This window comes from Delphinapterus leucas, chromosome 10 (genome assembly GCF_059928025.1).
Source record: "Delphinapterus leucas isolate spDelLeu-1000000601 "Yukka" chromosome 10, BTC_Dleu_Yukka2, whole genome shotgun sequence".
NCBI classification, from domain to species: Eukaryota; Metazoa; Chordata; class Mammalia; order Artiodactyla; family Monodontidae; genus Delphinapterus; species Delphinapterus leucas.
Genome location: NC_143138.1, coordinates 80,423,722 through 80,437,429, shown reverse-complemented (window position 1 = coordinate 80,437,429; position 13,708 = coordinate 80,423,722). Strand labels below are relative to the sequence as shown.

Sequence of the window (13,708 nt, the reverse complement as noted above, 5' to 3'; positions counted from 1 at the left end):
TGGCACATGCTGTTTCCATTAATGGAATGTTCTTCCAGAGGTTTCTCCTTATTACTTACCTTAAGGACACTGCAGTGTGTTGTCATCAGTCTGTCATTATTATTTGATTAATATTCCATCTCCCCCCCCCCCCCCCCCACACACCTAGATACGTAGGTACAAATTCTCAGGTACTATCTCTCTTACTTACACATTGTATTTTTCAGAATCTGGCTCATAGCAGGTGATCAGTGTGTATTTATTGGATGAGGGAATAAATGTATTGCAGGTTACTTGAGAGGGGCCATTCTGGATGTGCTATCATTGATGGATTGCGCCAGCCAGGTTCTTCGCATGCATAGAGTTACTTTAACAGACTTGAAAGTGTATCTTTATTAATGCTTATTTGAGGGCCAGTTTCTCACCTAGAAAAATGAGGTGAGAGACAATCACATTTGGTGCAAGTCAGATCCTGTGTTCAGAAGTGAATTTGTCCTCATGGCCCAAGTCTTCTGGGAGGGAATCCAGACTGCTGAAAAGGCATATGAGGTGACTTTAAGTTGAGAGCTATAGAAACATGGCTTTTCTCCTGGACAGTTCTGGACCCTAACCAAATAAAAGATAATGTCATATCTAATTAACGTGTTCTCAGAAAATAAAAAGGCATATTTTGAACTTTTCTACACACACAGAACATAGCTTCAAAAAGCTTAGGTACCAGGATACTAAATACAGAATGCATTTTCAAATTAAGTCATTTTCATAATTGAACTTGAGAGGAAACATAAAGTGAGGTTAAATCTTATCAGGGAAAAATCCAAAAAGTTTCCAGATGCTCATGTGTTTAGCCCGTGAGGGTGGGTTAGAATATGCCATTTAGTGATGGGTTAGCGATGGCCTAGTTTTTAGAGCATATTCTCAGGATGCTGCTGTACTTTTATTTTCCAACTTTAGGAGCAAAGTTTAGATGGCATTCAAAGGGGATGCAGAGGTGCAGTTTGATGGAGAGGCAGTTTTGTAGACTCTATCCAGACTGTATCTGTCATTTTGTGATAAATTGGAACTAGATGCGTCCTTTATGGGGAAGGTGAGAAAAGGGGATAAAAGTTTTTAAATGGCCCAAGCCATTTCTGGTAAACTTCATTTGCACCCTCTGGTTATGGTGAAGCTGTCTCTTCATTTAAACTTGAGATTTCCAGGTCCTCTGTGTCAGATTTGTTACACTGGGACAGCCATCGAAGGGTCTTGGAACCCCCTGAGGTGACATACAGAGTCTGTGTGCATGCATTTGTGGGCGTGTCTGTAAAAGCACCTGTGCATTCGCTGCTGGAGAAAGGTCCAGACTCTCTCAGTGGGACAGGGTTGCCGGTAAGGTATTTCTCTCCTGTTCAGGAAGAGGCAGTGATTGGAAGAGGTTACATTTCAAGAGGTCACCGAGTATCCCCAGGAAAGGAAGAAGAAGAAGATTGTGTGGTTGCCCTCAGGTAATCCCGCAGTGTGGCTCACAGGGTCCTGCTGAGGCTTTGTGAAGAGGAACCTCTACACGAAGGAGACTGGAGCTTCCACGGTCAGAGACTGACTCTAACCATGAAATGAACTCAGTGTCAATGGACCGACCCCACATCTAGCATTTGCTACTCATCTGAAAAACCAGGCGAGGGTGGTCATTTGAAGAGAGGGATGAAACTCTCATGGTTAATCCAGAGGCCCTTCATCTATTGAATTATTTGCTTTCACTTTTAAAATATCTTCTTCCTGCCCTTCCAAGAGGAGAGCGGACACAAAACACTACCAAAATGTAAAAAATAGAAAGTAACAGTCCCATTAATTCTCCTTACCAAGGTTCATTTCTAAATGAAAACAGCTTTACATTTGGTCTTGATTATAAAAGAACATTCTCTGTACATTATAAAAATAAGAAGTAGGCAGTACAGGAAAGTATAAGAGGGGGAAAACCCACCCAGAGCCCATCTTTTTTTCTATTCATGCTGAGGTGTGTACACTACACATGCTTGTTTATAATGGAGACCCTTACAAAGACCGCGATGAAGAGGAAAACAAATTCCCACGCTCGTGCAAAACGGAATGGGGATTGTATCCTTCGTTAATGTCTTTCTGACTCTGAAAATCTTCAGCATGTCTCCAGGGGAAGCAAGAAGGCAGGTTTTGACCTTCTTAGGGAATAGAAAGGGGATAGCTGGCCCTGAGAGCCGAATTCACTTTGGGGAGGACCCTGTTGGAAGTTGGCAGAACCAGGTTCTGTCCCAAGTCTTCGGAATGCGGATCCATCCAAGGCTGAGCGGAGCCCTTGATCCTCAAAAGGGAACGCTGGTGATGTGGGGTAACGGTGATGGTTGTCCCTGTCCAAACATCAGTGTGTTTTCCTGACCTCTTCACCCAGAGTATGTTGTCCCCTTGAGTCTGAGTGAATTAAGCCCCTCATATAGCTGGTTCCCAAGACCTCTTTGCTAGTTTAGAATATGGTCCTCACATTTCTCCCGCAGGCACATCAAGTATAATTTTAAAGGGTCTATCTTACCTTCATGAAATACATGCCCAATTTTCGACTTTGAATCCTTGCTAAAACCTATCTTCAGATCTGTGATCTGAACAGTCAAGGGAAAATGAAGTTTTTGTCCTCCTTGGCCTTACTTCAATGCTTACTTCAAAGCAAGGACTGGAAGGGAAGGAGTAGAGGGACCTGAGAAGTAAATGAATGGGACCTTGGAAATTTCCACGGAGATGTGAATGGAAGATGGAGGCTACCTGGGGGAGAGAATAAGGAAGAATGGTATGATAGGACTGATTGCAAGATTTTGACACTATAAAGAGCTTTAGGGAACTAGAATGTCTAGGTCAGAGATCTTATATACTACTCAAAAATCATAAGCTATACAGGATCTGTAAGACAGGCCGGAGATGCCCCTTTACAATGCTCTGAAGCAGTTGAGTGTAGTGACATGGTGTCTGTTGTGTGAGAGACAGGACTCCAGGATTTTTCTTTTGAATGGGGGGAACTAAACACCTGGGCTTACCACATCTTTCATTGGAGAAAATAAGAGCTGAAATTATTTTATTTCCCATGCAGTAATTTTCCTCCGACTAGATTTTGCTGTTGATTCAATGGCCCTTCCAACAAAGAGCATCTCCTAAAATGGGAAGGGCCTTCAGCTGAGCAGAATTTAAGGAGCAGGAACCTCCTACTTATTCTACTGAAATTGAAATGAAATTCTTTCCCTTTGACTACTACTCAGAGTTTGGACAAGTTGCAAATCTAAGAAGGCTGACCCCCCGAGGTCAACCCACATATAAAGTTGGATCTTGGTTTTCAACCAACAGTAGTATCAGGAGATCAAGAGGGGTAATGCGATGTCTGCAAAACTGATTCACTAAGAATTATGAAAGCTCTTCAGATAATAGTTTTTTATATACTTGTAAGTACAAGTGCACACATAATGCTAGGCATGATTTTTTAAAGATCTGATCCATGTTTCTTACAGGCTAGCAGGACTGATGGTAAATCCTTAGCAAGAAGTTGGGTATTTTACTACTGAAAAAGGGAAAATGTGGAGTCCCAAGGAGCATTTTTAGCCCTGATCCTATTTCTTCTGGATATTCTAGCTTTCCACTTAAACCACGCATGGTATTCTGTGTCACATGTTTGGTTTAAAAATGAAGATGTTAAAACGAGTACATTTCGTAATAAATGAGCCCAGTGACTTAGCTGAGAACCTGTGATGAAAATTGGATTTGTTTTCTGCTCCAGCCCTGAAAGCGGTATGGTTTACCATGATGTCCTTTTGTCTGGTCCACCCCTCTATCTGTCTGCCAGTCCCCAGCGGATTTACCTGCATTCAGCATGAGCCGAAGGTGGAAGCCAAAATGTTGTTGATAAATTTATGTATGTGTGCGCAGAAGTGCTGAACAAAAACAAGCTGATGGAAAACACCCACTCTGGGAACCAATAATAATCTCTTCTTGCCCTTCTCACTCGCTTCCTTTCAGCAACCACTGGAAAGAAAAGACAGCCAGAATAGCTCCCAGCACAGCGCTGCCAGCCACCGAAGCCTGCACACAGCCTCTCCCGGCCACGGCACACAGGTGCTACCCGAGTTCCCACCCGCCGAGGCCCCGGCTCCAGATCAGACTGACAGCTCTGGGCAGAAAAAACCAGATCCTTTTAAAATCTGGGCCCAGTCCAGGAGCATGTATGAAAACCGACGTGAGTAGCACCCTGGCTCCTGTCTACCCTGGACTCCACCGCAGGGCTCCAACTCTCTTCTTGAGGCTTATTGAGAATAGATTGTCAGTGTGTGAACAGGAGAGAGGTGAATCCAGGTGAGAGGTGACAGCATCTCAGAGCAGTGATAGAATCTGCTGGATATTCACTGAGGCCCCGTTACGTCTTCTGTTTGGGCAGGTGGGGTAGTCATGGTTGGTCATCAGATGAAGGGCCTGGGTAAAATGGATTTATTTTTCCTCTCCATTAAAAGAAGTGGCCAAAAAGAAAAAAAAACAAAAAGAAGTGGCCGATAAGTGCTGCTGCCCCATTAATTCTTCCCTACATGGAGATGGTGGCCTCCGCTGAGCTCCTGTCTTGTGAAACAGCTCTGATATACAATAGAACATAAATACGATTGGTTTGGATTGCAGGAGTAATGAGAAGAAATTAAATGCTTTCTTAGTGGTCTCGGTTTTTAAGAATACTGGTAATTTTTTTTTAACCATTATCAGTCTTTCTAAACATTCCCCTTAAAAAGAAAAAAAAAGAGTAGTGAGTGGTTTGTGCTTTAATCATTTATACTGTGGTTAAGTATGTTCCTTTAGCTTCACCTTTTTGAAAAATATGACCTAGTGATGTCATACATAGTACCTTTTGGGCTGTTATAAACCGAGTAATCCCTTCACATTTAATGTTTTACTTTTTATTATGAAATGATTTCCAAAAACTATTCACTGTAAACAGTATTCACTTATCTTACTGTTACCAATCAGAGTTCCTAAAATGCTTTCATCTTAGGGGATACAAATGGGCCATTTTTGTTTGTTTATTTTGGTGGTTGCTCTCACTGACCTTCTGAGTATGATTGGTTGGGATGAAGCATCTATGAAAAACATGCACTTCATTTTCCCTTTTTGTCATAGGATAGGAGAGAATGATTAATGAGGGAGGAGGCCGGGTTTGCTGAAGGGTCAGATTCAAACTGGAAGAGAGAAGACAAGCATTCTGCCTTTCCTCTTGGTCCCCAGCCCCCTCAGCACAGGTTTCATTTGGAGCCACACCTGTGGTTCTCTTAGCAAAGCCCCGTGGAGGGCCAAGGCATGGGGGGTGGGGTGGGGGAGTGGGGGGGACACTGAAGCCACCCACCCACCCCCTTGGACTTGGCTGTGAAGCATTTTACTTGCTGGCTGGAGCCACTCCTCTGTGACCCAAACCAAACAGGGGAGTGAGAACAGCATCCCTGCCTGAGAAGGAAAGTGGCCCACACTGCTGGGTGCAAGTCAGCATTTAGGAGGCACGAGGCATGTCTGGAGTCTTGGTGATGATCAAGTTTTAGAAGTCACCGAGGCTCCCTCTGTGCTTTTCCTCTTCAAGGAAGAGAAATCACTGCCTTCTTACTACCATAGTGCGTGGAATTAAGTAGGCTGTTTGACTAAGGCTTCACTGTGCTGGCAAAAGCCTGATAACTTGAGAAGGGGTTTATTTAGTCCCTGGACTAGAAAGACCCCTGAGTACACCTCACGCCGGGCCAGAGGAAATGAAGTTCCATTTGGAACATCCCTTGTAAGCAGTAGTTGCTAAGCATGAACCTGGTGTCTATTCTCACTGTGTCTTCTCACTAATTGGAATGATTTCATGGAAGAAATGTTTTCCAAAGAGGAATATTTTCACATTCCCTTCACATTTCTCTTTAATCATGCAGGTCCTCCAATCAGTGACCCAACTTCAGTTGATGTGGAGATAACTGCTTTGTTGACTATGCCCCTGCTTTTCTCAGTAGAGTACACAATTATGACTGAGTTTCCCATGTATGAATCTTTTTGCGATAAAGTAAATCAGGTTCTGAAGTGCTGGTGCGGGCCTCATGGATTGACAGACAATTCTAATGCACCCAAAGAATAGGAGGCTGTAGCTCAGATGGCATTTTTACCTTGATGGAAGCAGTATTTCTTCAGAATTTGGTATTTAATCCATTTTTTAAAAAAGTTTTCACCAGAAAAAAAATAAGAAAAATATGTAATTCTGCCACAGCCAGCTGCTCTAAGCATTGAATGAGAGGCAGACTGAGATATTTGTAATGGTGCCAGTGTAGGCCTTAACTTTCTCGAACATCTAAGGAACAGGATCTAGCAGCACAAATGAGAATCAGGTTTTTTTGCTGATTAGACGCTCCATAATTGAGTGATTGTAGCAACCTGACCAATGTTAAAATTCACATAGATTTCTTCCTCACCACTAAATCAGGATAATGATGAGACTTTTCCCTCCATGATAATTATTCAGTATCTGTCACAGATTTTCTTTTTTTCACAGTACCTATGAATGAACCTATGTCAATCTTGTCTTTTTTTTTTAATCTTATCTTTTAATCAGTATTTGGCTTTATCCCAGATCAGTTTCTGCCATTCCCTTAGGCTGTTTCTTTATCTTGTCTTTTGGAAAAAAATGAAAAAGTAAAGCATGTAGCCTCATTAGATGTGATTCCCTGCCCCTCTCCCCAAGACATATTAAAATGAGCAAAGTACTCCAGGAAAAAAACCAAGAAAATTAAAGCCAGCAGTAACATCTTAATTGTACCCTTAATTTATCCCCCCTTTTTTGGGAAAATATATTTTCCTCATATTTCATTTTATTGTAAAGGACAATGTGAAGATTCTTAACAAAGTCTCTGATCCAGTTCCTTCACATGGTCTGAATACCGTGCAAAATATAGCATTCTTGATATGGCCATCTGTCAAAACAGCAGTGTCCAGTTGAATCAATCTGAATTACAGATGTGTTAATAAATCCCTCTGAAGAGCTTAAGTGTTCAATTAAGAACATGCATGGGTGGTGGTGGTGGGATGAACTGGGAGATTGGGATTGACATATATACACTAATATGTATAAAATAGATAACTAATAAGAACCTGCTGTATTAAAAAATAATAAAATAAAATTCGAAAAAACCCGAGATTTATTAAAAAAAAAAAAGAAAGAAAGAAAAAGCATGCTTGAAAGCCCTTTAAAAGCCATGTTGCCTGTTTGTATTTTCTCTAGATAACATGCCAGTTGTGTACATCTTTTAAAAATGGCATCGATGGAATCTTATTTATAAGTGTTCAGGAAGAGCAACTAGTACCCACTAGTGTTTACTGTGAAACAAAATCTAAAGCTTGCAGTTCAAACTTTGCCTGTTCACAAAAGAGTTGGGAAAGAAAAATGACAAAGCTGTCATTTTAACCAGCGTACACGTGTCCCTCGAGAGAGACATGCTTAATGGTCTGGAATTGGTGTACAGCTCCTTTATCATAGTTTAAGGAGCTTGGGTGTATGTCTAGATTTTAAGAGCTATTATGACAGTTCTTATTTGTGTATTTGTTCAGCTCTTGGCCAGATCTGATGATTTGTGTCACTAAACAAAAGACTATTTCGGTTGAACTGCCCTAGAATTCATCTGAACAGGTTTTAGCCCAAGAATTAATCCCACCAGGAACTTGATACTATTTTAAATAAACAGAGTAATGTGGCTGTGACAAAAGTATGCTTAAATTTTTTCGAAAGGAAATAAGGGGTTAGACAAATCTCAAGTTCATGGCATGATTCAAACAAGGTCATAAGAGAATGGGTACTTCAGGGTATAATTAAATAGGAAGAGTCTAAGATGGTAAAGGTAGTTCTGTGAAATTCTCGGCGGTACAGTTGTAAATTCTAGCTTTTTGACAAGAGAAGTACGGTGGGAAAAAAAAAGAATCAAACCATAGTCTTTTAAAATCCACAGCAGCCTTGACCTTTATTGTGAAAGCTTAACTGCACCTTCCTTATCAATCAAAACTAAATTAAAATGAACTAAGAGAAAACACGTACATTCAGCTTTGCAAAATTGTGACATTACTATTCCAGCTATGTCACCTTCGCCTGCATCGGGATTGAGCAAGGGTGAAAGAGACAAAGAAATCAATTCCACGAATTTTGGAGAATGTCAGAGTAAGAATCTGCTGAAAACTTTCATTTCTCCATTATTACTCATCCTGTTTGATGTTCCCATTGGTCTAGGGGGCTAGAAAGAAACTCAGAAAAAGGAGGGAAGAAAGAGGGATGCCATGAACAGAAGTGTTTGGGGTGTTTTTATTGACCAAGGCTAGAGCAAAGACAAGATGAAATTAAAAGTGATGGGCATTTTTTAACCAAGTCTGCAAATGTGTTGTGTGTCTGTAGTAATAGAGACGCCAGGGGAGTTCTCTGCAAACATGGTGATTCCATTTTTTCTAATTATCAAAGGAAGTCTTTTGACTGCTTTATTGGGTCATTGGTGGAATTACCAAAGGAAATGAGCTGCTCTGATTGTCCCCTGTACCAGGGCTTAGAAGTGAAGAGAGCTGGATGAGATTTTCTTAGCTCTTCTTGATTTAGTCTCAAAAAGAAGGGGGGGAGGTGGTGATAGTAATATCAGAAAGATGGTTCTACCCTGCTGCCTCCTGAAAACTTAATTCTAATAAAATCTGCCTGAAATAAAGAAGAGAACAAAAAATGTTTGGGGGGAATAGTTTAGAAACTTTAGTGTCCTTGCTAAGAAGGGACAGCAGAGGACAAAGAAGAGAAACATCATTCTATAATTCTCTAATATGTTTCAGTACTGATTGATCACCAAAGTTATATATTTAGAACATGGCATTTGGTTCGTAGAAGAATATAATTGTCGAGATGCCCAAGTTCAAGGACCAAAAGACTTTCTTTTAACACATCTGTGTTTGTGTGTGTTTTCCTGAAAGGCTCATCATTGGCATCTTCTACATCCTTGGTGTCTGTTATTGGGCATCTTCGTTTTCAGTAGGAAGCTTTTTAAATAAATTTTCCGTCTGTTTATTAATTCTCAGAGGAACAATTTTTTTTCCAATGGACTGAACTGTATGATAAGCCTAAGTCTGTTGGCCATAATTGCCCATCCCATGGTGGCTTACTCCTAACTGAGCAATAAAATGCAGAAACTTGCTACATTTGGTGACACTGTAGGATGGGCAGGTGTTCCTGTGTTAAATGATGCTGCAGAAAAAATTGGTCTGAGCTGGAGGTCTCTGCAGAGGTCTTTCCCGTGTTCACAGAAGGGCTCATCAGATTTCAAGCAGACTCTGCCAAGAACCTAGTGCTGGCTGGAAAGCACCCATGGTCTGTTTTGGTAATAATCCTCCAGCTTGAGTGAACCAAAGACGACGGAGACTCAACCTGATTTAATTTGTTGTTTCAATGAGGCTCTTGAAACAATAGCCAGCTACTCAAACAGAAAGAAAATATTGTTACCTTTAGCATGCTGAAGAAAATACCATTCTCGAATTGTGTCCCGTGCTGTAGCCTAACTCCATGTACCATGGCATCTTACAGCTTAGCCTCAGCAATTATAATAAAAAAGCATTGGATAAGAAGCTCCCTTGAAAGCATGGCATTAAGATAGCTCAAGCACAAATATTCGATTCAGACTCCTCTGACTGGTGCTTACGTGTTCATTTAGTTTCTTCTCTCTCGGCATACATTTTAAGCTCGTGGGTGAGTCCCGAAAAAGGGACATCTCTCGCTAGCTTGAAGTCTAAACAACCACCTTCTTCTTCCCTATTCCACTGTACAAAATCAGAGAAGATGGGAATTAAGTTCTCAGTACATACACAACTCCTTCAGCCCCAAAGCCAAGGAATTAAAGAAACCAGAAGTTCTGCAGAACAGTATTTGAAAATCTCCTTTAGGATTCATGGCCACTAAATTATATTTTTTTCTTTAAATAAAAGATTTGTCATTTTACAGACTGTAAAACATACTACTTAAACACTAAAATATTAAGTAAGAATTAAATAGAAGTAACCCTTTTTTTATTACTTTAGTTAAGTAACAGAGTGTTATATAGGACAATCTCATGTACAGTAAGCATGTTCTTAAGGAAAATACTTTTTAAAAAAAATGAGATTTCCATTTGAAAGCCCTGGACTATTACTGAATTTTAAAAGTAAAATATCAAGCTGTTAGATAATAAATGAATACTTATAGTGGTGAAATATTATAGGCAAATACTGGAATAAAGCACTTATTTTAGTGATGAAATATGGTTCATAGACATAGGACAATTTTGTTCTCACCAGTGATCTTAAGGATATAGAAGGCTGACTACTTTTTCATAATAGCAGTGAAATCATAGTAAATTTTATAAATTTGGAAATATGAGGATGTTTGAGAGTAACTCTTTTGGCAAAAATGATCTAACAGATCATATTCTTGGCATTGCTAGTCTTGATTACTTTAAGGGAAAAAAGAAGTGATTTTCTTTTTTTTAATTGAGAACACTTTTTACCTCAAGCTGTTTTCTTTCATCTTCTGGTTGATAACATCAGGCACTTGACAGGTCTTCTAAATCCTCGGAGCCAGCCTCTACTTCAGGGTCACTCTGACAGCATGAGCTCCTTCCTCAGACATGGGCACCCACCTTGTGATGCAGAGCCTGATGAGTTTAATTTATTTAATTCCCCTTTTGCAACAACACCCAGGAGAGTGCTGGGTGCTGACTGCAGCCTTCCTCGGGGATAATGGCTTGATTAGGAATTATCAAACAGTGATTAGTCCTTTGAAAAAAATCTTAAGGCTCAATGACTATTCCTGCCATTTACTTTCACCCAGTGTCCTCTGTGATTGCACCCGTCCAGATTATTTTGTTTACTTGTGTGTATTGGAACCCTGTTATCTGCTCAAACACCATCAGTATCGGTCCTGTTAACTGTGTTCGCCTTAGGGCTCTGATTCCTTTTATCCGAGAAATAATCTCTCTCCTCCTCATCCCTCTCTGCAGTTCCAGATTATCAAGAACAGGACATCTTCCTCTGGAGAAAAGAGACTGGATTTGGATTTAGGATTCTGGGTGGCAATGAACCAGGGGAACCTGTGAGTCTTTTGTCTCCCTGCCCCTTGCCCCCCATCCCACCCTACCCCGCACCACCCTGTGCAGTTTTCTAAGACTTCAAGGCAAATTGGCAGCAGTGACAAATCACCAAGATTTGAGTCCCGCCAGGTGCACCCCTGTTTCGTCTTTTTTTAAAAAATTTTATTGGAGTATAGTTGATTTACAATGTTGTACTAATTTCTGTTGTACAGCAAAGTGATTCAGTTGTATATAAATATAATTATATTTATATAATTATAATTATAATTTTATATATATATATATATATATATATATATTCCCTGACTGTTTCATCTTAAGCACTGGGGGTTATTCTTTGGATTTTGTGAACTCTTTCTGTCTTGATAAAGAAGGGACTAGATCCTTTCTAAAAAGTGTGTGTTTGTGTTTGTGGAAAGTGGCAGCTGCAGCGTCTGGAGCTCCGCATCAGAGAAAAGGGAACCGAAAAGCAAAATAGGAATAGACATCAACTGGGAATACAGTGGCCTGATCCTTCTGGCCAATTCTGTTAAATCTGCCAGCAGGTAGTTGGTTTTGTATATTGAGTAGCTAGGACAGAGAGCGCTTGACAAGGCATTATGAAAGGTTAGAGAAAGTAGGACCACGCTCTTTACAAAATTAGGGAAAGAACCCTGAACAAGGACCAGGAGACATTTAACCTCTCCAGGCCTCATCTTTAGAATAAATTGAGGAGAACGTCACAGGATTCTTTTGAAAGGGGAAAAGAGAACTAAAGATAAGTATTGTTCATTTCCTCATCACAGTAAAAATAGCTGTTGTTTCTTGAGTGCTTACTATGTGCCAGGTGCTATGCTAAAGGCTTCTAACACCCATTCTTCTCATGTATCCATCAAATCTATGAATCTGTCCCATTTTTCAAATCATGAAATAAAGACACAGAAAGGTTAATGAACCTGCCTGGCATCGCAGAGCTAGTAAATGGAGGGACTGGAAAGGGTGTGATTCCAGAGTCCATGTTCTTAAGCACTCTTCTGTCAAAGTTCTTTGTAAATGATAAATGCCATGTAAAGATCGCTGTAGCATCATTATCTAGAGAGAAGGCAAGCAAGGCACAAATATTTTAGCTAAAGTTTAGTGAATGGTTAGTATAACAACAGCAAGACACGAAATATAAAGACCTGCTCTGCATGCAGGTGCTATAGACTATGAAAATAGGGATGTCCAACCAGACTTGGCTTGATTCATCCCTTCATTTAACACCACTTATCATGCATTCCCTTTTGCTAGGCACATGCTGACCTTTAAAGCAAAGTTGTATGACTATTATAATTAGTAGAGTTTTCTGAACAGAGGCCTCTTAGGTGGATAGAAAAGGGGGAAAAGTTTTGCCAATGAAGGGAGTAAAATGATTTATTTTTGCAAAGGGGAAAAAACAATGAGTCAGCAAACCACAGATAAATGTCAGGGTACTAAACAAGAAAAAGTTATTTTTTCCATTTAAGAATTATTGTATCACCTAGCGCAGCACCTGGTACCCAGTGGGCGCTCAGTAAGGGTTTGTGGCATGGATGCAGACATGAATGAATGAACTGAATTGTTTTCAGAGGTTGTGAAGGCCATCGTTTTACAGGCAAACCTCATTTTATTGTGCTTTACAGATAGTACATTTTTTTACAAATTGAAGTTTGATGGCAGCCCTACCTTGTCAGATGATGGTTAGCATTTTTAACAATAAAGTATTTTTTAAATTAAGGTATGTACTTTTTTTAGACATAATGCTATTGCATACTTAAGACTACAGTATAGTGTAAACATAATTTTATGTGCACTGGGAAACCAAAAAATTCATGTCACTTGTTTTGTGGTGACATTAGCTTTATTGCGGTGGTCTGGAACCGAACCTGCAATATCCCCGAGGTGTGCCTGTAATAGTAAACCAAAAGGTCAGTGTTTCATCCATCGTCCAATTACTCAACAGATTTATATCGGTCACATCGTACCACTGGGTGCTGCTGATACAGACGGCCGCCTGAGGTCTGGGGATGAATTAATCTGTGTGGATGGGACACCAGTCATTGGCAAATCACACCAGCTTGTGGTCCAGCTTATGCAACAAGCCGCCAAGCAAGGTCACGTCAATCTCACGGTGCGGCGTAAAGTGGTGTTTGCAGGTATGTTTTTCATTCATCCCTTTAGACAGTGCTTTGTCACTTTATGCACAGAAGAGGCCCCTTTCCTGTGTCCGTCTCCTCAAGTATGTATTTTAGCAAATGTTTATGAATGTGATTAAGCTCAGAATTTCCAGATGGAACCCTTCAAAACTACTGTCACTTAAAAGCACTTTAATGGGGCTTCCCTGGTGGCACAGTGGTTGAGAGTCCGCCTGCCGATGCAGGGGACACAGGTTCGTGCCCCAGTCCGGGAGGATCCCACATGCCGCGGAGCGGCTGGGCCCGTGAGCCATGGCCCCTGAGCCTGCGAGTCCGGAGCCTGTGCTCCGTGGCGGGAGAGGCCACATCAGTGAGAGGCCCACGTACCGCAAAAAAAAAAAAAAAAGTAAAGCACTTTAATGTGCCATCCGTACATGTTCAGCAAAGGCTTTTAGAAGAAGCCTAGTTGAATATATATGT

The 13,708-nt window shown here is 40.7% G+C and overlaps 1 protein-coding gene across 18 annotated transcripts in view; it reads left to right on the top strand.

Moving 5' to 3' along the window:
* The window catches only part of MAGI1 (membrane associated guanylate kinase, WW and PDZ domain containing 1), a 613,664-nt gene that overhangs the window by 575,892 nt on the left and 24,064 nt on the right, over window positions 1-13,708 (top strand). For 15 of the 18 annotated variants that reach the window (XM_089919526.1, XM_089919525.1, XM_022572619.2 and 12 more), the window contains 4 exons: window positions 3,985-4,201; window positions 8,084-8,167; window positions 11,007-11,098; window positions 13,057-13,249. In XM_089919526.1, the coding sequence (XP_089775652.1) occupies window positions 3,985-4,201; window positions 8,084-8,167; window positions 11,007-11,098; window positions 13,057-13,249 (586 nt within the window). The remainder of the gene's footprint in view (window positions 1-3,984; window positions 4,202-8,083; window positions 8,168-11,006; window positions 11,099-13,056; window positions 13,250-13,708) is intronic. The other 3 variants (XM_022572633.2, XM_022572621.2, XM_022572620.2) reach the window with 1 other exon arrangement.